At 35.5% G+C, this 23,373-nt stretch overlaps 2 protein-coding genes across 3 annotated transcripts; one reads left to right on the top strand and one right to left on the bottom strand.

Annotated features, from left to right (window-relative positions):
- Positions 1-929: 929 nt before the first annotated feature.
- On the top strand, positions 930-10,751 carry LOC112563479 (chondroitin sulfate synthase 2-like). The gene is made up of 10 exons (XM_025237362.1): positions 930-1,227; positions 1,602-2,344; positions 2,740-2,868; positions 3,191-3,327; positions 3,439-3,557; positions 4,086-4,199; positions 5,005-5,418; positions 5,981-6,222; positions 6,441-6,661; positions 7,161-10,751. The coding sequence occupies exons 2-10, from the start codon at positions 1,604-1,606 to the stop codon at positions 7,369-7,371; spliced, it is 2,328 nt and encodes a 775-aa protein (XP_025093147.1). The 5' UTR covers positions 930-1,227; positions 1,602-1,603; the 3' UTR covers positions 7,372-10,751.
- On the bottom strand, positions 10,659-23,373 carry LOC112563477 (coiled-coil domain-containing protein 93-like). Of its 2 annotated transcripts, XM_025237359.1 has the most exons (20): positions 23,224-23,373; positions 22,587-22,700; positions 22,243-22,337; positions 21,757-21,868; positions 21,524-21,622; positions 20,536-20,592; positions 20,138-20,235; positions 19,061-19,094; positions 18,601-18,693; positions 18,026-18,076; positions 16,778-16,864; positions 16,269-16,385; positions 15,731-15,793; positions 14,428-14,501; positions 13,901-13,982; positions 13,455-13,601; positions 12,884-13,075; positions 12,574-12,611; positions 11,926-12,010; positions 10,659-11,467 (listed from the first exon to the last, which is right to left on the bottom strand). In XM_025237359.1, exons 1-20 carry the CDS (start codon positions 23,323-23,325, stop codon positions 11,306-11,308), a joined length of 1,902 nt encoding a protein of 633 aa, XP_025093144.1. In that variant the 5' UTR covers positions 23,326-23,373; the 3' UTR covers positions 10,659-11,305. The 2 variants fall into 2 exon arrangements, with proteins under 2 accessions (XP_025093144.1, XP_025093145.1); XM_025237360.1 differs by lacking the exon at positions 16,778-16,864.

Raw genomic sequence — 23,373 nt, 5'->3', positions numbered from 1 at the left:
AGTGCCGTGCGTTGTCAAGAGTATATGTGGCAGGTGCAGACCATAAGAAGCTCTCTCAACAATTTCACGGTGGATATACAGATGTAGACAACCGTATGGGCCTTAGATCTGAGGACGTCCACTTGCTCCATATCATTATTTTTATTATGCCTACATGGGCACCAATTACACAGCCTTCCAGCTGTGTGCACTTCTCTTGACCTATTCCGCCCAAGATCGAGAGCGGTCCATTCAATCTTTCATGTTGGCAAACCTAGCTATAGCTCGATCTGTCCGTGAATTCACGAACTTGTCTATATAGACATCGATCAGTCCTCCCACCCACCCACTCACCCACCCAAAAAAAGATACCTTTAAAAATGGTCGCGCTGGGTCACATGGTAAATCCAGACTTTTTTTTTTTTACCGCGCCACAGTTAATTGCAAGAATTATTTAGGGGTTTTAGGTGTCATATAGGAGCTGGATGTCCAACATATATATGGACTTGCTCCCTACAAAGTCAATCATTGGTCATAGCTATAGGCATCCGTATCCCCTATTCCTCATCTGCGGGAACTTTAATTAATTGCCTCAAATGCTCGTATCTTCACTTTCAGATCTTTTGTTAAGTCGAGACAGGCCTTGTCTGTTTTTGCTGATTACAGATCGACCTTCACAATGATTATAAGCTGCATGGTCATTTCCGGCTACATCCCAATTTTATGATTACAAAAACTGTCATCACCTGATCCTCACATGGCACCTATAGGCATGGAACTTGTTGGGTGGGAAATAAAAGTCTTGAATGTTAGCTTTTAATAAAGAAAATATTTCGCAGTGCTTGAATGATGCAATAAGAATATGATAATATGAATGGCTTCATGCGCCTTGTTTGCATTGAAAACTGCAAATTTATCGGTGTGGGAAATCGTATACTCGTGTCATAATTCGTTTCTCATTTGGAAGCCAGCAGCAGAGAACAGTCCGTTTCCAGCGAAGGTTTTAATAGTGTGCATGGGTGCGGTGCGAATCACGAATATATCTATATACGTCCGTGGTGCGAGTGGCATATATGTTCTCGTTCTTAACGCGACATTCAGTGAGAGTTTGTTCACAAGATGGTGGCGTTGTGCCACCTGTCCAAAACAACTTTCATACGAGGGGCGTAATCTTAAATATAATTTACAAACATTTCAGATAGGGTTGACGCTTGTTTTCTAGAAGGAAAGGGTTATGTTTACATCAAGGTTAGTAAAATCTCTGTTATATTCGTGAAGTCTGAAACATTGCCGACCAAAAGCTTTGCGTTTTATTAGTATTGTTACTGTCTAGTTAGAATAAAATGATGACTGAATCATACTGACATTTGAAAAACACAGGTCTGACATAAAAACAGTTTATATGCAAAAGCAGATACAATAACAAAATACCACACAAGGACAGACAAATACAAGTAGAAACTGGGGTAAATCGTGTTTATTTTTAATATGTAGTTTTTCAAGTCTTCGCGTTCTTTTATAAACATTATAACAAATATTTAGAATAGTGATAAGTTCCAAAATATGTCATTTCTGATTCTCTGCTTAAGTTCAAACAAATTTCTTTTCCATCTTTTATGCAGAAATGGGTTTGGATGCGTTAGGACGGTTCTACTTTCAAATGGACCAGAAATGTCTGAGGCCACTCCTTCCTGCGTTTATTGGTCTTTGCTTGGGTGTGACAATGAGCATGATGTATGCCCCATACAGCGAAGATAGCTGTGAAACATTTGTTGCTCGTCAGGACCCACAAACATTGATCCACATGAGAGGCACTAAGTCATTAGAATCTCGAGAAGATGGAAATTTTGAACCTCATATTAGGGAACCACAGGTTAGAGTTCCTGACGAAGGAGAGCAAGCAGAAGCACCAGGAAACTCAAAAGCAAAACCTTTTCGACCAAGATATGCCTCCACAGAATTAGGCATCCGAGAAAAATTGTTTGTTGGTGTCGTGACCTCTAAAGATACAGTTAATACTCTGGGAGTTGCATTTAACAAAACTGTCAGTAATTATGTAACTAAGTTGGTTTTTTTCTTAGATGACAAAGGTTCTGCTGTTCCAACAGGTATGACAATAGTAAATTTTGCTGATAACCATCCCCATTTGAGCCCTGTTCACATGCTGAAATATGTCACCGAGAATTTTCCTGATACATATGATTACTATTTATTTGTTTCGGACCGCACATACCTGCGAGCCGAAAAGGTTTATGACCTTGTCAGTCACATCAGTGTTAGTAAGCATGTTCATGTGGGGACAGCTAAATCAACTGAATCAGGAAAAACCTACTGTTATCTAGAAGGAGGTGTCATTATATCACAGGTAATTGTATTTTTATCTTTTTTGGTCATTATTTCTTTTAATGTGGTTTAATGTCTTATAGGAAAAAAATGAAAATAAATGAAGGCCCCAGTTTTAAATAACAATGTAAATTGTGTAATACTGTGGAGGGGGTGTAGGGGAAGCTGTCATACAGCATCATTTTCTCAAAAGATTAACAATATTTAAAGTTCAAAGTTTATGGATTTATAGACTAGCATTAAAACGAATGAACAGGTACAAATATACACACACACACACACAAAATTATGCACACATATAACTAAAACTATAGCTAGAGACAAATTATATTGTACAATCTTTATACCATTCAGAATGAATGACTATGGTAGAATGGTGAAATGCAATTTTCGTTTTTTTTAATTTTATATCGACAGTCACTGCTGGCATTAGTGAAGGATCACATGGAATGGTGTCTTGCTAAATGCCATCACAATGACCAGAGCCTCAACCTTGGCAAATGCCTTATCTATGCAACAGAGATGGGTTGTCAGGAGCAGGGAGGGGTGTGTAACTGATTTATCAGCCTGTGTTATAATGAAAGTAGTTGGCTAATGGGCACAGTGTATGTATATGTACATAACAGAACATTATAAAGTATAAATTAGATATCCTGAATCCAATCCAGCATGAAAAACTTAAAATGAAGAGGTAGTGTGTGAGTATATGTGTGTATGTAAAAGAGAAAGGGAATGTATTAAGAAGTGATGAATAAGTTATCTCTTAAATTATTTATTTCTAGGAGTTAGATGACACTAAACCTTTGTTCATAAATATGACTGAAACTTAGTCTAAATGTCTTATGTGCTTATGTTGTATTTGTTTTAGGGTAAGAGGTATCGATCATACATGGCAAACAACTTCAATTTTGATGCCATTGCCAAACTAAGGGAGACACCAGACTTTAACATATCGCATGCAGTTTTTCCTATACCAGATGACACCACTCACTATAAGCTGCATAGGTAAGGTACAAGCTTGGTTATTTGTTAACTTAACAAGTTTTTAGAAAATTACAACTCTAAAAATTATTTTTACGCTTGCTAAGGCTTATACTTTTAAACTTTTTGTTGCAGATATTTTTGTGAGCATGAATTGAATGTGACTCGCCAAGAAATTGAAAGAATGAAGGAGAATATTCTCTACATGAGTCAGTTTGCACCTGGTGGTCGAGACAGCATTTCATGGCCCATAGGTAAGCAAGGGTCTATTTGTTAGCTGGGGATTCATTAGGGCTTTAGGTGGATCTTTTTTTAATATTATTAAATTCAAATCATACATGGTGTTCCATCATGAAACATGTAAACTAGGTAAGCTACAAATCATGTGAAAAAAAAATTACCTAGGGGGTTTGAAAACAAAATAGGATGAAGGTCTAACATGTAAGATCTAAAAATCTAATATTAATATTTTTTATTTGTTATCAAATGTCAATGACAATTTGATTAACATAAAAACATTACACTAATAATTCAAGTTTTTTTTATATATAAGGGATCAAGATAATAATATTAACACACAAGTTAGTGGCACCAGAAGATTTTTGTGAAGATGACCCATTTATTACTAGAAGTGTGGATTGACTATGTAGATTCTTATTCCAAAGCAAATGAAAAGAGAAAAAAAAGCTGAGAAAATATGAGATAAATGTGTTTGTGCTGTTCAAAATCAAATGTGTCCTTTTCTTTCAGGGTGAGTAGAATTTCTGTTGTTTAATTTTCAGGTGTACCAGATCCTTATAAACCAAAAACTCGTTTTGATGTTATTCGATGGGACTACTTCACAGAGACTCATATTTATTTTCAAGATGACTTTACCAACATGAAATCACTTACAGGTGTGGATTTTAAAACTTTTCTTAAACACATTCATATTCATCCTATACATTCTGTGTAACTGCCATATTTTATAACATGCATGCAAAGCATGAAGCTGTCACTCAAATTCTTTGAGGATCGCCAGCTGTATGCAATCTTTTGACTAGACCGATTACTGCGGTAATCACCTTAGTGTCTTTTTATCTTTTAGCTTGAAACTTAAGACTTAGTTTTTGGAATCTGCTGCACTAAGAACGGTTTAGGATTTTCAGCAATTGACTGGAACTGAAGGGTTACATACATCTTCAGAGAGAATGTAGGCATACTGTTAAGCAAGTTAGTTGGTGGGGGGTCACAGTGACCATGACCTTCAAACTCTGTGTAACAGGCTGATATTTTCAAAGATGTCTGCAATTCTATGTGATGATAGGCATGTCCTATCAGGAGGATTCTATCAGCTTTCATTGGGTCACTGATCATGAGTGTCTGCATGCAGGACCAACAGATTGAGGCTGTCCTTTATTGTTTCACCCATGTGACTTGTGAATGCTATTGTGTGAATTGTGATCATATACAGGTCTGAGGTGTAATTGTATGGGAGTCTGGTGTGGTGGGTATGAATTTGTGATGGTATTGTTGATTGTAGATGTGCTGTGCAGTTCAAACACTTGCTTCCTTAATTGCTATTAATTGTCCTTTGGGGTAAATACAATTGAATCTTATTAAATTTCATTTGTGAATTTTAGGGAAGAAATATAATTAAATAAGAACAAGTATTGGAGTGAAGTCCATGTTAAAAGTGAATTATGCTGTTTTTCTCATCAGGTCCAGACAAGATGGATATACAGGAGGTTGTCAAAGTTTCAGTGGAAAGACTTAACGAGAAGTACAAGAACATCTACCTGTACTCTCGCCTTAACAATGGATATCGTCGCTTTGATCCACAGCGTGGAATGGAGTACATCCTTGACATCACTTTGCGTGACACCAGTCAAAGTAATTTGGAGGTAGAAAAACGGGTACAGCTAGTGCGGCCACTTGGACAAGTGGAGATTGTTCCAATGCCGTACGTCACAGAACTCTCTCGTATTACCTTAGTTCTTCCTGTGGCAGAGGAGGATAGGGATGGTGTTGGAACTTTTCTGGATAACTACGCTCACACTTGCCTTGATGCACAGGAGAATACAAATCTTTTTGTGATCTTTATCTACCGAGAGCTCCCGAGGCCTGGGCAAGAAGATACTTCTCTGTGTTAAAGTAAGTAAAGTGATTAAAGTGGTAAATGTTATCACTGTATTCCCCTGCATATCCTGCCTCACCTCTGCTTCCTGTAGTGCTGAAAGTTATCTCATTAATGTTATCTTCAGTAGACTGAGGAAAGAATCTTTAGGTAATTTCTTAGTTTGAATTAAAGCTATATTTGGCATCACATGTTTTACAGACTTTTCATTGTCTGTGTTTCCTAGAAGCTGGTAAGTAGGGAAGAAAATTGTTAGTGTTGTTGTCAAATGACAACAGAGATGATGCAGATCTACCTAAAAAAGCCCACAATTTATCTATATTTTATATTTTTCAATGTTAATGTTAGTTTGTCAAATTTATATGATTGCTGCTGAAAAGCATGAGTAAAATGTGTATCAACTTTATGTAAGTCTGCAAAAACAAGTGTCTGGGACAGTAGATTTGTTATCAGAAAGATAAAAAGGTTCTCAGAATTTCAGGACTACTATTACGCATTGAACAAAATCATGAAATACCTATTTAACTGAACCTGCAAAAGGAGTATATTGTTATTTTTTACATTTATTTATTTTGCATAGATCTATGATCGCCTACTACAGCAAGAAGTATGCAGACAGCAGTTCCAAGATTGACTGGGTAGCTTTTCAGAGCAACGGCACCTTTGTCTCACAGTTTCAGATCATGCATATTGTTAGTCAACGCTTCAGCCCAGAAGCTTTGATTCTTTTGTGCAGTGTGGGTATGGAGCTGACTACAGATTTCTTCAACCGTGTCCGCATGAACACAATAGCAGAGTGGCAGGTATAATTTGTGTAAGATTCTGAAACCTAGTGCATTTTCAGATTACTATTCTTTGGTCTTATAAATTACAGAACTATTAAAAATGTTATAAATGTTGTATGAACATAAACATATGTTTCTTCAGTCTAAGGTATATTGTGATAGATGTCATCTATTACTCTTGATAAGATTCATCTGTGACAGATACCATGGACATAAAATCTTGCACTTTTGTCCAGGTTTTTTTCCCAATTGGCTTTTGGCAGTATAAACCAAATCTGATATATGACAAGAAGCCGTACCCGACCACCATTGAGTTGATGAACAAAGTGGGTCATTATGATGTGCAATCTTTTGAACATGCAAGCTTCTACAATTCTGATTATTTAAATGCCCGCCAACTCATGATGTCAGAGGATGTGCAGAATGGTGACCTGTTTGAAATGTTTGTCAAGTACAGGTGAGGTAACATCTACAACTTTTAAATAGTCAAATAGAAAGGATGTTTAAGAAATTGTTAGAAACAACTAGGCTTCTAGTCTGCTTGTGTCCTGATTCTGTGTAGCATGAGTATTTTGTATTTGGCTATTTCAGAACGGGTGGATGTGGATGCATATTATCAACAAATGCTTCTGATGTCACATTCTAATGTTTGTAATACTGTGTAGGCATATCCATAAACCCCAATGACATCATGGACTTGTGCCTCAACATCAGAACGGGTTACTTGCTCAGATGCTGGAAATACGCATCTTAAATAAATACATTTTATTTTGAAAAAAAAATTTGGGTTAGTCAAAACAAAAAGTTCACTGGAAGATAAGAATTGATTCAGCATGTCATTTTAGTTTTTTCTGTTTTTGTGTTATGTAATAATGATCAAGCATTGTTAGCATTAAATTACTTGCTTGTGTCAATGCCACAAATGTTTTGCAGCATATCTGTTGTCTGTCCTCCAGCAAGCTGCACGTATTCCGAGCAGTGGAGCCAGCTCTGAAGCACCGCTATAAACATTTTAACTGTGGAACCAGTTCACCACCTAAACTGTATCAACAGTGCCTGGAGCGCCGTTCAGAAGGCCTTGCAACTCGTGCACAACTTGCAAAACTTATTTTTGAACACCAGGAAAAGGAGAGCAAGACTATGCAAGATCAAGCTCAGAGTTTATAGCATGACCATCACAATTTCCTTTTAAAAAGAATAATCCACTTGGAATAAAAGTACTTTGGGCTCTCCCCAACCAGTCAGCCACTCAGCATCCTTTCTAACAAAAGAACTAAATGGCAAAGATGACAGTCATTTGTGAATTCATTTGTTTCTGATCAGGAGCTGTTCAGATCAAAGTTCACTCCATGCACCAAGCCAAGAAGTTGAGATGGGGAGGTGGTTAGAAGAGATGGTTTTCTGTGTCTCTTTCATTGGCCTTATTACAGCATGAAATTATGTCCAATAAGTGAGCAGTAGCTGACAAACAATTTCAGACATTGCATGTATATAAATCTTTTTTTTTTTTTTTTTTTTTTGGAATGCAGTTTTGTTTTATTGAATAGCATGCCTTATTTACTATTCTGCAGTTTTATTTGGTTTTAACTATTTTTGTTCCCAGGATTTTTTAAAACTGAAACTTGTTTAGGAGATCAAAAAGCATTACTTATGCTACTACTATTGTATGCTGGGAAAAGTGTGTGATACCAGTCGGAAATGATTGGAAAGCTGCAGGCTCCCAGTTCCTACTTACTTTGAACCTCCCAGTACTGTTAGTAGTTCTTAATGAAAACTAATTGCTATGTTTTGTTTCCTGTTATGGTTTGGGACTGTGATATTTGTAATTTTAAAAGACAGTAACTAAATTTAAAATGGTCAGTAGAATGAACACTCAGTGATCCTGATAATAGGAACATGTTACTGCTACTGGTCTTTAAAAAAAACCAACAGTTCAGTCATCCATGTTCCATTGTGCTTGACAGATACTCTCAGAAGCATATGTGGCACCCAGCCTACAAAGTCACCTTATCATCCTGCAGCATAATTCTAATAAAATGGTTGAGGTGGTTGGTTGGACAATAATGATTGTACCAAGATGCCTCCAAACTATGGGAGACCATGCAGTGGCACTGATTCATGGTAATTGATCCAAAAATGAGACTGCCTTTCTATGCTAGAAAACCTGTTTCTGATTGTATTACCAACTTTTGTGTTCTGAGCAGCCATGGCATCATAAGGAATGCACATGGCCCGTCTGTTCAAGACACACCTTACACATTAGAATGGATGTGTGTGCAGCATACTAGTAAAGCACTTTATTCTCTATTCAATGATTCAGGAATGGACCATAGTTCTTTGGCCATATCACAAGTGTCTTTTTTTTTAACCTTTCAGTATGATGCATTTTACATACATGTGCATTTAACCATTTATGTATAGTGCACCTTGTATTAACAATGAAAGTACAAAAGGTTTAATTTTGTTTCTTTATTTTACCCATGTGTACTCTTATATATTTTTTTTACTGATTATTCTGACCAGCAAGAGTACATGACACAAGGTTTAAAAAAAAACCTTCAGGATGGAAAAAAGAGGAAATCATTACCGATGGTGAAATAGACTAATTCGCATTTAGTTACATACTACTTTTAGCATGTTCATCCACTGCTTTGTGCAGTATTTCCCTTTTTGGATGCATGTGATCATCATGGTTATCAGGGTGATAGAATCCTAAAAGATTTTGAGACATAAATAATTGTGACAATGTTTGCAACAAAACTATTTAAGTTGAATGCCAAGCTTTTCCTTAAATACTATGAAGGGGGGAAACATTTTTGATGTTTTTTTTAAAAGCTATCTATATAGGACATGTGTCTGTTGTTTGCTGCTTAAACATAATGTATGCGATCATTAAGAAATCCATTTACACCAAATGAGATTCATTATTTTGCTTCTATGTTTTGATGCTATATTTGCTTTATGTATATTCTGAACTAGTTTATCAGGTTTTTGCTTAATATAGCATGTACATAATGGGAAAAAAAATTAATTTTTTATAACCAAAATTCCTATTCCCTTTCTTTCATTGAAATTGGTAATGAAAGTTCTTTGAGGGCTATAGCTGAAGTACTTGAGTGAAAAGACTTGTCAGGCACAGTCTTGCACCCCTCAACACCTTTTACAGCCAACAGCCACTTAAGATGTTGGCAGATATTGCACTGCTACTGCCTGAGTTTGATCAAAGCTTTGCATTTTCTTAGTGAACGTTTATGGTGTAAAGATTTGTTACAAGCAAAATACTGTGTAGAGAAGCCTGCTACTTGCATTTTATGTCGACATATTATAGTGTGTGTGAGTGTGCACATATGCAAAAATGCACAACATTGTTGGATAAAAGAAAAAAACCTTCTAATTCATTGACTGTTTTGAACCTTGACAATGTAATTGTTTCTTTGCAGAAAGGAGGAAGGCATGACTGTGCATTTGCAAACAGCATTGCTACAACTAAGCAGAAATGATAATTTGAATTCAAAGAATTTTGCTAAGTTTTTCCCTGTCACCAAAATGCTTCCTTTGCCAATTCCCCCTTAAAAAAGATTTATATCAAACATTTTTTTAATGTGAGATGGATCTTTTATCACATACTTGTAGTTTGATGCAAATCCCTTTCCACCACCATCCCAGCATTTCCGTCTCCCATCCTCTATAAATGTGTGTGTGAATAGAGAATGTGTTGTGCATTCATGAAAAAAAGAAAGGATCTGTTCATACCTTGGTTATAGATCCCTTTTCTCCCTTTATTTTTTGTGACAAATTGTGAACCTGAGCACCTCATCTACGTTTAAAGTTACTCTGTTTTTGAGATATATTGCTGTTTCACACTTTAAAAGCTCATCAAAATGTAAGCCATGAATGTGTATTGAATCTCAGGGTTAAATGTGTTACTGTGTATGTTAAAACAAATATGTGATTATTTTATGGAAAAAGTCTTAAATATGTTTGCTGCAAATATTGATCACAACCAGAAGTTATCCCTAGAAAAGAATGTTATGCTAAGGAAGTACAAACTTGATGATTTCGGTGCATTTCCAATTTTAGGATGGCTAGTACACCAATACACCTATGCTTTACAACAAATTTTCCTGGCTGAAAATGTTTTTTTGACTTTGTGTAGGCTTGTATTTTGACTATAAAACCAAACAAAGGTATAAGTGTGTCTGGGCAAGCAAACTGTTAATTCCTTACTCTTAGTGGACTTGACTGCTACTCCTGTTGAAATGAAGGTAAGGAGGATAGAATTTTTGTTATATCCCAAGAGCTGCTAATGACTCTTCAAGAACTTCAGGATCCCTTGTCATCACTGTTTAAAGATACTGTAGTGCTTCGCAAAATGTGACACAGCGTGGCTCCTTACCTTTATATCCATGTAATCATCAAAGTCAATCAAATCATATTTTGTAACCAAGCTTTCATGCCATATTTTAAGGGTTTATTGCTTAGCTTTCAGGAAAGCATAAATTTGTTACATGCATCATTAAAATGAGAAAATAAACTCGGCAATAGTGTTTGTCTATTCATCTTCATTTGTGAAAACATTTCTTGAACATGTAAAAAAAATGAAAGCATGAGGAAATTTGTGAGTCTGGGTTTGTCTCAACATTTGGCAACTGTACTTCCATACCACAATTTTCCATTGATAAACATAAATTTTTGCTGTATAAATTTCTAAATAATTCCTTGCATTTATCTTTCCAAGTAATGTTTAATATGCATATCACACTGAAAGATCATACATTCCTTAATTTCCAAACCAGTCTTGACAAACCTCAAAGGTCCTAACATGAGTAATCGACAATTTTGCAACTTGTATTTAAGATTATATGTTCATCATGGATGGCATTGTGATTGGACAGTCAAGAATAGCAATTCAGATAAAGCTCAACAGCTGTTTACAGATAAGAACTTCCCTATTCCTTATCCACCTCCTTGAGGAGATGTAGAATAAATGGAAGCAAAATCTGAATTTGATGAAATGTTCAAACGTTTCGGTAATTACTCAACTTGTGAAAATAGTATTAATCCAATCTTTGAATTGACAGTCCTGATAGCACACAAGATATTACCCCGAGCGTAGTCTTGTAAGAAGAATTTCATTTTTACGACATTCCTCTTTAAATTCTTTGACAGTCTTGAAGTATAGACGTTGCTTTTCAAGCAAATCAAGGTATTGGTCATTAAGCACATCTCGACGCATCTTTTCTTCTTGACGCCTTTTCTCCACCTGTAGGAACAAATATAAGCAAGCCTTAGAAATAGTTAAATAGATTCTCTAACTCAGACATCACCAATGCCACATTTGGGAACATGGGTGTCATGCTTGATTGATGTGTAGTTGATACTTTACATTTATTTCATCTTTTTGAATATAAATATGACATTAAAATATTCTTTTTTTAGCATGAAGGTATTTAGATTAAATGGACAGCATTAACTCAAGTAATCTTTTCCCTTTCAGGCAACATGCCGACCAAGTCCTCATAGTCTGGATACTTTAAAGAAAAATTAAAAAAAAAAAAAATTTAAAATGGAAATTGATTCATTTTAACCTTTGACAGTAGCATTTCCTTTTCTAAGACTCCCAAATCTCAGTTTACCTTTAATGTTTTTCCCCTATCAATGTAGCAGCTACAGTTAGTGAATTAAATAATTTGAAACACTGGACAAATTAGTTCCACAAACCTTTTCTCTGTTTTGTTTAATGCCCTCCACAATCTGTTCAAACTGTTTCAAAAACTGTTCTTTGTTGGCTGGGGATGACATGGCTCTGAGAACAAGCAGTAAATTGTCATGCACATACAGAACTAAAGCACCAATAAAGTTCATTTCTCATATATCCTGTTGTGTCATAGCATATTTTGAGTGGATGGCTTCTATAGGAGATAACAAAAGGGAGCCATGGATGATTTAATATTTTTAAAGTGCATTTACTGAAAGTATGTACTTTATAGAAGCAAAGTAAAATATATAATGTAGAATTAAAATGAGCATAGCATACAAACAGGCATAAAATAAAGACAACAAAAACAAAACAACCCCACAAAAAAGTCATGTTCTCTATAAGGTTTTTCTAGTAACATCACAGTTTAGAATGCCAACACTGAAGTCGACAGAAGATTCTTACAGGAGTAAAACCAGCGCACACACTAACAGACAAGCAAGATTATTAATCATTACGAGATGATAAATACAAAAACTATCTCATTTTAGAAAAACCAAGATATTAGGTCATTGTGTATTAGTCTTTTATGCAACCTAGATATATCATGAATGGCCATTTTGCATTGGGGAAACTAAAGATCAAAGAACATTAAAGGGCATAGCACTCACTGTTTGAAATTATCATGGATGGAATTGAGTAAGGTGACCTGGAAATAAGCAAGTTTTTTTGTAACTTTAAACAATTGATGCAATTTGCAAAGGTTGTAATTTACACATGTTACCATGATCATTAATACAAGTACTTTTAATAACATTTAACATGCCATATTCAATTATAAAGCTCTTTAAGTTTGGGAGAAACAAATTTAAGATTTCTTTAAACATAATCATTTAACGTCTCTAAAAAGGACAGATGAATAAATCAGCTTGGAAATGAAAAAAAAGACAAATTGTAATACTCATCAATTACAATACTAACCTCCTTGCTGATGTAACGCTTGGCATCATCCAAAGTATTGTACAATGTATAGAATTGTTTGGTCTCTCGATGGGTGGATGAAACTTGGTTGTAGAGCTCCACAAAACGACGCTGATACTGGCTCAATTCGGCTCGTGAGGGTACCTCATCTATCTTGCGCTGCAGTAATGCTATTTCACGGTTTTTGCGAGCCTTTTTAAAAGAATTGATATAAAAAATATATAAATCATTTACAAATGATGTTTTCATCCTAAAATAACTTCAATATGTGTCCAAAAAAACATAAATAAGAAAGATACAATTTCTTTCCAATTATTTAAATACACTTTATCAACTTTGTTCAGCTCTCAAAGGTGAAGAATATTTGAAGAGTTTGGGGAGAACTAGAATGATATGTTAAAGTACTGCTTCCCCTTTCATTCCTAGACCTTTGTTACCAGCATTTAAGCAACATGACCAAAAAAGTGGTGTAGGACAACATGGGAATTCCTGTACTCTATTATATGACTTTTTCTTTCAAAAAAAGCAATGTTGCAACTGTAATAATCAAAGGGAGGAGGGTAATGCCCACCAGCAGAAGACGAATTTTGTGAAGCTTCTCTTTGTCAGCCTCATACTGTCTGTTGACCAGTTCAGCTCTTTGTTTGTCATCACTGTCTGCCTCATCTGTTTCGTGTTTCAGATGTTCAATATTATCCTTTAAACGTGCCATCTCATCCTATGCAGAAAAAAAAGTTAGCTGTTTCATATTTTTTTGCGCTGCAATTATAAAATCTGCTATTGCACAGTTAATGGTGAGCTTAATTAGAATTCTCATGTACAAAATTAGAAACAATTAAATTTAACAAAAAATAAAAATTGAGACAAATGGCTGTCACTTCATTTCCATGTAGGACAAACTTTCTCCTAACTAGCACACATCCAATGTGCAAAACATCAGCATTTAGTACTACATAACACTCCTATGACTTATGATTTAGTTGACCTTCTAGCTAGTAAAAATATGTTCCCTCATACCTTACAATGAGCTTTGAACTCTTGCTCCTGTTTTTTCAGGCTCTCATTCAATGCCACAAGAGAACGAAGTGAGGTCAAAATGCTGACAGAATCAAAGAAACCAATTTCTTAGATTATTAAAAAACACCCTCAAAATTGAAAAATTATCTCACTTTACATGCAGGTACAGATCATTGCTCACCTTTACAGTCCCAACTTGTTATCTCACCATTTACAATCCCAAGTTGCTATCTCACCACCATCTGTCCAACACAAATGTTGGGCAAGAGTTGAAGGTGGTGAGATAAAGACAGTATATGATCCATAAACTGGGAGTAACTTTGGGGAAAATCTCTGTCACAAAGTGCAGCAAGAGGCCGAAATAACAAGCTGAGACTGTAAGTTAATAAATGCATCACAAGTTTGTTGTCATTACTGCTGATGCCATTTTTATCACGATATCACTGTCATCATGTCTGTTGCTTTCATCATTGTTTTCCTCATCATTGTCATAATAATTCAATCTCATCATCCTCATACAAACCCACCTTTGATTTTCTTCAGTTTCTATTACAGTCAACTTTTCCATTTCTTTATCAATAACAGCTCCCCTTTCTTGCACCTGCAAGATTAAAATGCCACAAATTAATATTTACAAAGCTATTAGGATTACATCACCAATTTTAAAGAGTCAGAAAGAACTGGATTTTCATATCAGCTCCACAAAGACATCTATAAGCCTTAAAATTTCATTAGATGTGAGACATCCAATGGACATCCTGTCAATTTCACCATGGTCAACTTTTGCTGGCTATTCTAGAAAAAGAAAACAATTCTACTGTTGATCAAACCTTTTTTAGACATCTACTTCTGCTAAGTGTAATGAGATAAGGTTCAATTTTCTGTGAGAAATTATTTCAAAATGCTTTCTTTAGTGAATGATGATTGACACATCAGTACAAGTCACCTCCTGGTTAAACGTTACTTATCATGCTGTATAAATGACAAAAGGTAAAGGTCATCCTGGACCTTTAAAGATTGTTGGAGAGTGAGGTGTTAGAGACCTCACTTTTCTTGGGGCCAGTTTTAAGTGAGGATGGTGTCCATATTCTCTCCCTCTCTGCCTTACTTTTCCCAGCACTCTGTGGAGTTAGGTACACATTTCTGACAGCTGGGTTGACTGCAGAAATGCTGTGCCACATGGGTATCACACCAGTTCCTAACACTTTGGCTATCTACTATAACTACAGCTTTCAGTTTCTAGTAAGAATTCATGGAGCCAAGGATTCTGGAAATGCCTCGAAACATCACAGTGTAAAATTTCTGGTTTAACCACGGATAATGAGGCAAATACATCTGCCTAAAAATAATAACAATGAAGTTAATTTATAAAGTGCTTTACCCACCATCAAAAGTTAACTTAAAGCTAAAAGTTAACTTAACTAAAAGTTAACTTAACCCTGTCAAAAAATATAAACACACAAAGAGAATGATAATGATGGTCTCAAAACAAAGACTTCATTGTGTTCATGGTTAAAAAGAAAGTGAATGTCATTAGCATAGATGCAGTCACTTCAGCTCAGTATAAATACCAAATATCCCTTCATAGCCTTATCGTCTTCTCTCTCTTCCAACTTGAAGCTGTGATTTGTAGTTGTAGTAGTATCAGTAGTAAATATATAAAATGGTAAATATAAAGTGGTACAAATATATCCCGTACATGAAATGTGTGCACAAACATTTACAAATACACTAATGTGCATGCTTTAAACACAAACTTCTAAGACTACATATCCCCTCACACAAACATGTGCATATGTGAACAAAGGCACATACAAAAACATGCTTTACCTCTTTTAGTTTCTCCTGTGTTTCCAGGTAGGCTTTGTGCAGCTCATCATGTTTTGTTTGAATCTGTTGTGCAACAAGCAGTGCAAAAGGAAGTCAGCACAAAGACCCTGGAGGAATAATACTACTGGAGACAAAGTACAAGAATCCACTTTTCCTACACTTTTTTGTATCACCAGATACCTTTCTCTCATAAAAAATATCATGATGTTATGTATCACCTTTCCCTATAAGATTACTTTAAGTAAATATTTCAATGCTTATACAAAACTACTGAATTCTTCATTCTCCATCACTCTGACTGTTAAATGCAAGCTACAAAGTGTCAGTATTGCCTACTGTTCCTCTCTTCAATCTTCATCCTATTTTGGTGTGTCAACCAGCATACCCTCCTTCTCCTTATTGAAATGACAACATCTCTTTAAGATCATATCTCCAAAATCTTTCTAAAAAAGTTAAACCAAAATACTGGCAATGTATTCACCTAAGGTTAAATAGCCCATAATATAAGAAGATGGCAATGAAAAATCAGCTGACATACCTCTATTAGTCTGCTATGCTGTTGCTCTATTTGTTTATTTAAGGCTGCAGTTATACGTTTGTGTTGCTGTGCTCCACCAATTCTCTCACTCTTCTCTATCTGCTCAATCTCAACTTGCTGCAATTATACACAAACAAGAATGCACTGCACAAACATGAGGATGCATAAAGGCAATGAAATTATATGCCTCCAGAATATACTTAAGGCAGCAAGCACATGCATACTACATAAGCTTACTTACTTCTTGTGCTTTTTTCTAAGTCAATCAAATTCTGACTTCTAGTTAGTGTCATCAAAAAGCTCACGGCATTAGTATCATGATCAGCTCAAACAGAAGACAACAAAATTCAATCCACCACAGGCTTGAAAAAGAAATGACATGCAACATTAATTTTTTTGTAAAATAACTTATCAATCCTGATTTGTAAGAAATGATAAACATGAATATCAAGTTGGCTTCACTGAAGTGGGTGATTCAAAGCAGTAAACTCACATTAAACAAAACTCACTTTGTTTGCATACTCTGAAGCAATCTGTTGGATCTGTTGGGACTGCATTCCCACTATGGAACCAACTGCAGATGCTGTCAATCTTCCCTATATACAGGGATTACAACATATCACCAAAACACACACATGCAAACATGCTGGAGAATGTGCATACAATTTCATTGTCAAATTTTTTGCAAAAGAGACAAATCAGTATTCTCTTATCAATGTAGAACTGCCATATATTTCTAATTTAACACTGTTTTTCTTTCCCTAAAGCTGCTATACTACAGCATTTCAAATTATGGCAGAAAGCACAACACTCCTGAGAAAATTCTAACACTGGACTGAAGAAATAAAGACTTTCATAACCACTGACTTAAAACTTAGAAGTAACAAATAGCCTAATCCACATTTCCGTTATACACTGTCCAAACTGAAGGGAAAGGTATGCTTCAACATGTAAGTAGCTCTGATTTCCATCTGTCAGCTTTTGCACAAAATTAGACTAAAACAATCCAGCAAAACTGGTAAGCACCAACTCCCCCTAAATGGATGCTGTAATACATTCTTCATCACATGTGGGTTTTGGGAGGTTTTAAAAATACCAAAAATGACAAAATGAAGAATCAAGGATGGAAAACATTTCAACATCCACAAACACATTTCACTATTCGTGAAACAACTACCCCCTACTCTTTCTTCAGTTCAACAGCTAACCCCATCACCAATCTATCCCTAACCTAAATCTTTATTATAAACCAAATCATTCAATTATTCTCTGCCCCATCCAACTTCTTTGTAACCCCTAACATTACTTCTACTCTACCTCTAGCCCAACCCCACCACTGATCTACCCCTAATCTAAATCTTATATCCAAACCCAATCCTAACCATCCTCAACCCTAGATCTAAAACATTTTATGTGATATATATATATCCTCACACCCACCCATACATACACACACAATTTTCCCTAAATAAAATTGTAAAATATTCATTCACAGTTCACAACAATGCCATAGCTAAATATACATACAAGCAAAGAATTTTTATATCAAAGCATTCAATACAAAAATCACAAACATGCAAAACTAAAAGACGATAAAATTAAACACTGTTTGCAAATCATAACATTTCTTACTTCAGTGACTAAAACACTTTTTCCCTTAAAGACATTTAGAAAAAACATTGACACACTCTTTCAACGGGAAGTGGTAATAGCTATCCAGTGGAAATAACTTTCAAAAAAGTTCTCAACTATCTTACCTCCTGTATGCCAGTGGCAGACATGCTACTCATCAAAGCTTTTATTCGACGCTGCAACAACACAAATATTTTAAGAAGTTACTGGTGATATCTACTAAGGAGTCACTCCTTCCACGATGCACCCCTCTACACATCAAGTGGTCTCTCAATGACACTCCCCTCAACACACTAAGTGGTCTCTCTCAATGACTCGCTTCCATTTAATGACTTCCATTTAATTCCCTCCTTTTGAAGGTTTTGCAGGGCTTCTGCTAAGGCTAAATTCTTTGGGGTCCAAGGGACCCTTTCTTCAGATTTTAAAGGGTTCCCTATACTTTGCCCAAATTTGAAGGGGACCCCATTGACGAAAATTGAAGGGGTCCTCCGAACTTTTAATGCGTACTGTACGCAATTTTTTGCGTAAGCAGAAGCCCTGTTTTGACTTTCTGCATGAAGCAAGCTGAACTTGCACATTTGGTATCCAAAATCTCTTTCCTCATTCCCATTCCCTCAATCATGTTTTTCTCTTCTTATATGCTTTAGGTTCTTTCACTTAATCACCCTAGTTTTTTTTATTACCACAAACATCAACTAACCTCTTCTTCTTCCTGTAGATCAATCTCTTTCTCTGTTTCTTTTCCAGCCAAACCTGCAGCTACAGATCGCTTCTTGCTGGCTTTCTCCTCCTCCTGATAACAATAATTTTGTTAACCGTGGATGAAAACACTGCACTCTTGGTTTTGGCAAATAATGGTTCAGATTTCTTTAGCATGGAGTAGACAGATTTTATCAAGCCAAAATGTACATCTTGGAAGCCTGATATTTACACAATTTCAGCTGGAATATAATGTTGATGATAGGGGAAATAGCAGACTGTGATACTAAGTGGCCAATGCCGCACCCCTATAATGTGAAATACAGAACTAGAACTGAAGCAACCAGGAATAAAGAATCCTGCATGAATGAACGAAGAGAAACACACACACACACACACCATATAAACAAATATATGTATTATTCTTGCTTTCAAGAACATTTTCAAAGAAAGAAACCAACCTCTTCCTTCTCCGACCGCCCAACTCCATAACGCCTACGGAAAATTTTAAAAGAAGCATTATTCAGTACGATTATTTTCATTGTAGACTTTCACAGAATGCTAATAACTCATTATAAGTTTATATAGAAATTTAATTTTAAATACAAAGAAACATTTGTTTAAAAGTTCTATTCTTACTTTAATCCCTTCTTGATTGCTCTTGCTGGGATCTGCAAGAAGCCACTGTACTGAAACATCACTTTCTTAAAAAAAAAAAAACTTCTCTCAGTTCTGAGATACTGTAATGACTACAAAACCTTGACTGTCCTTGTGCCATCCTTATTTTTATCTGTCCTTGAGTACATCAAGCTTGCTTTTTTTGGGGGGCTCAGTTCTGATTTCAGTCAGTTAAGTTCATTATACTTTTTTATAGACCCAAGAGTATCAACTAGTACTGTTGAACATATTTTTATCAACAGTGTTGTAACCTTTTTCTTATCAAGAGTTTCGCTCAGACACATATACATACACACATAAATATATTCTAACATGTTTTAACCAGCTTATCTAAAACTGTATGACCTCAACTTGTTCCAGATGACATTACATGCACATTCTCTCATCATTTTGTGTTTGCACCTACCCCATTTGTGATAAGCAAGAATCTTGTTAGGATTTATGATATGCATGTATGCACGTGGGTATATTTGGGGGGAGGCACACATATGTGTGTATATATATATATGTGGGAGAAGATTAGGAGAGAAAAAGACCTTGTGTACATTACCAAAGATGGCCTGTTTTGCTGAAGCATATACTATTAAATGACTGTACTACTTTAATTGTTTATGTTGTGCTTATGCACATACATGATTTGCTATATGTGTGTATTCTATGTTTTCAGTGTAATTAAAAAAAGGAACACCACAATTTCTGAAGACTTGCTGTGATTAAATGATAACAGAATTTCCTAGTGTGGATGCTAGAATGTTTCTGTTTATATTTTTCTGGCTTGCACTTTGTAACATAATCCTTCTATGACCTCGTTTCTCCAAGAGAGACAGTTCTCTGTATAACCTTTACCAGAGTAGAAGTACCTTCCATATTCCAGCAATGTTGAATGAACCCTGGTTTCTTCATCATAAAGCTTATCTGCATCATGGCGTTTGTAGCGGCGTTGGGGCCTGTAGACATCCTGAAAATGTAAGTCATGGTATAAGAAGCTGCCCAAAAATCTAAATAAAATGTAAAATATATATAAAAAATACCTGCTTTTGCTACTATAGTTTAGTTTCTTGATAAAAATACATCCTACCCTGACAATCATTACACAGTTTGTTCTTCTTCAATTTTTGTTCATCACTGAGTATAGGAAATAGAAAATGCTAATTCCCAGAATTTGAGCAACTTCAATTTATAAAGCCTAATATCTGCTCATATTTATAGACAATTACTTAACTTTACAGATGAACACAAGTTATGTGAACTTTCCTACCTTTACAGAATTAACAGTTGTAACTGCCTTTGACTTGACTGCCTCAAATGCTAAATCCTGTAGGAAATTTTTATATTATACTGTGAAACATACAAGCAATAAATTGCAAATGTTTATCTGAAAATCAAAATGTTTATTTTAGACACCAGTTTTCGAAATCAGTATTTGGTTAGAACCAGCAAAGAATCTTTATGCAGCGATGGTTTTGTGTCATGGTAAATGTGTCAAACTCAAATAACTGTGTATATCTTAAAACAGCTACTTTTTCTTAGTCTAACTTACATTTATCTTTAAAGATAAACAACGAATGTCTTACATCCACTGGTAACTGATGAGTACAACAAGCAGAGATAAAATGTTCTCAAATAAGGACAGCAGCGAGTTAGGGAGTGTCTGAATTAAAGATTAAAATAACCATGGAAAAATTGTCTGTTACAAACCTAGCATACTGATTAAAGCACTGAAAATGAAAAGCCAACAAATGCAAGAGGATGCAAGATTCTGAAAAGAGAAGCCCTGCACTGAATATTTGCTCTTTCTCCCCCAACCCCATCCATTCTTCTTCTACCCATTCCTCTTTCTTTCATATTATGCTAGAATGTTCTAATCATAATATTCTTCTTCTTAATCCTTTTCACTCCCCTCAAGGAACATAGGGCTGATAATCATAACATAAAGCAAGCATAAGCTTTCTGCAACAGCAAATAGTCCATAACATCTCTTTGCCTGCATTCTGCGCTGAACTAGTTAATTCTGCTGTGTTCTCAACACTACATAATCTTTCACTCCGATTTCAAGGTTGAATTCTTATCTCTTTTACATTTGCTAAAAACAAAAATATTATCATGAAGGCAAAGAATTAACATAAGAACATGACATAATTCCATCAGCACCAGCAATGCTTATCTATAAAATGTGACACAATTCCATTTTTGGCGCAGACAATGGGAATAAATATTATTCATATCTTTGCAATCTTTATTCATACCTCTGGAGTTGAGTAGTGTTTGCTAAACTGGGAGACAGAAAAAGCACGGATGAAGTCCCCCATTTCTTCCCTTGTCTCTATTGCACGTTTTACGAGCCACTGACAAATAAACAAAATTGAAATTTTAACTGTCAATAGTCAAAAACAGAAAATGGAATAATAGCAAAATAAATACATTATTTGGCTTTGTCTACTTCCTTTTTAGTATTTTTGTCCTGATTGCCTATGCTTACCTGCACAACAGGGTAGATATGGATAAAATCCAGACCCTGGATCTGATGAGGTTCTATATTATGAGGGCATTTCATTCTGGGCAACACTGCCACAATCTTCTCTGTTAGTGCACTGAAATATAAAGCAGCATAGAACATTAATTGTTGCTCCAATTACTTGCTATGGTCATTGTCTTACTGTCAAGACCAAACATGGTGTACAACAATAGAAAATATATTATCCATAAAGTCTGGAAAAGGTCTGCAGACATTACTGTTGCACATTCATACAGATATGCAGCCTTTCTTTCTTTGTTCTTCATCCATCAGACATTATTAGTCATTAAAGACTTATCTCATGGATGCTGTAATGTGTAAAGTGCAGTAAGTTTGTCTGTAGTGATGGGATACTGTGCTACTTAAAAAACTTTGTTGTTGTTATAAGCAAAGTTGCTTATTTATCATCTTCCTTCATCTTTATCTAATCATTTATCTTATTGTCCACACATTTTTTGGCCAATGGTGGAGTTTTCTTGGAACAGCAAGTCCACATCAACATCAAAGTTGCATGTTGTTATGCACCATGTCATACCACCTACTACCTGAAAAGAAATTATATCATTCTTGATTTTGCTTTTGCTGTTGATGTTTCTTGTTTTGCTGGGAGTGTCTTTTACATTTTTCAATTTTAAAACTGCCTAGTTAAAACTATACACAAGTTGTTACAAAACTGATAACAATTTTTTTCACATCTGTGATAAACATACCGAGATACAGAATGCCTAGGATTCATTTACTGAGTTATTTGAAGATATTTCCGGAAAAGTATGGGAAACAAAATTAAACTTCACCTTATCAAATGGTGACAGTCCCTTGATGCGAGCACGGAAATAACCAGCAGCCAAAAGTAGCTCGATAGTTTCTTGTAGTTTGACATTTTGTTCTTCATCTTCACGAGTTTCAATCTGTTTTGCATGTATTATTAAAATTCTTATTCCCCTAATTACAGGCATTTTTTAAAAATTATGCATCCACACTCCTCTCCTAAAAAAAACACAACAATGAGAAAGACAGTCTTTCGAGAGAATGTATCTGAAGTAGATACTGAAGATACTATGAAGAAGTAAAAGTATCTTCCCTGTGAACAAGCAATTCTTTCACATTTGAAACAGATATATTTATCTACACATGTAAACATGTGCATGACTCTTTTAAAAGATTAAATTACGGGCACTTTACCTAATAATGAATGGTAACTGATGGTTTTCCTACATTTAATGCGCAGGGATGCACAATTTATTGAGGCTGGAAATAAATATATGATGTTGCTCTTATGTACTCTGCGTAAAAAATATCATGGTTTATTATGTCATTGCTGTTATTATCAACGCTACCAGGAGACACACCCCCTCGCCATAATGCATCTGCTTAAATGGGATTCGTCCTAAACTCTAAACTTCTTTCTTTAAACAAAAAAATGCGTCTTGCCTCTGCTTCATTCCCATCTACATCAATTTGTACGGGCAGTCTTGATGAACCAGTTCTTGAACGGCCAGCAAAGACAGAGGCAGCCATCTTCACTTCAGTCATGTGACGTCCTCGCGGGGAATCCCGACCTCGCTCTCTTTCTAGGTCACG

The sequence above is a fragment of the Pomacea canaliculata genome, linkage group LG5 (genome assembly GCF_003073045.1).
Source record: "Pomacea canaliculata isolate SZHN2017 linkage group LG5, ASM307304v1, whole genome shotgun sequence".
Classification (NCBI taxonomy): domain Eukaryota; kingdom Metazoa; phylum Mollusca; class Gastropoda; order Architaenioglossa; family Ampullariidae; genus Pomacea; species Pomacea canaliculata.
Note: the sequence above shows the minus strand (reverse complement) of the source record. Positions and strands in the feature narration are given on the sequence as shown.

What these genes read in the sequence shown, in the direction of transcription:
- LOC112563479 (XM_025237362.1), top strand. Translation starts at nt 1,604, where the DNA reads ATGGGTTTGGATGCGTTAGGACGGTTCTACTTTCAAATGGACCAGAAA. An exon ending in CAGCATTTCATGGCCCATAG is followed by an intron (nt 3,558 to 4,085) that starts GTAAGCAAGGGT and finishes TTTAATTTTCAG; the next exon opens with GTGTACCAGATCCTTATAAA. An exon ending in CCCGAGGCCTGGGCAAGAAG is followed by an intron (nt 5,419 to 5,980) that starts ATACTTCTCTGT and finishes GTTATTTTTTAC; the next exon opens with ATTTATTTATTTTGCATAGA.
- LOC112563477 (XM_025237359.1), bottom strand. Translation starts at nt 23,325, where the DNA reads ATGACTGAAGTGAAGATGGCTGCCTCTGTCTTTGCTGGCCGTTCAAGA. An exon ending in TCCACCATTGGCCAAAAAAT is followed by an intron (nt 21,869 to 22,242) that starts GTGTGGACAATA and finishes TTTATATTTCAG; the next exon opens with TGCACTAACAGAGAAGATTG. An exon ending in CTGCCACTGGCATACAGGAG is followed by an intron (nt 16,865 to 18,025) that starts GTAAGATAGTTG and finishes CCCTGTATATAG; the next exon opens with GGAAGATTGACAGCATCTGC.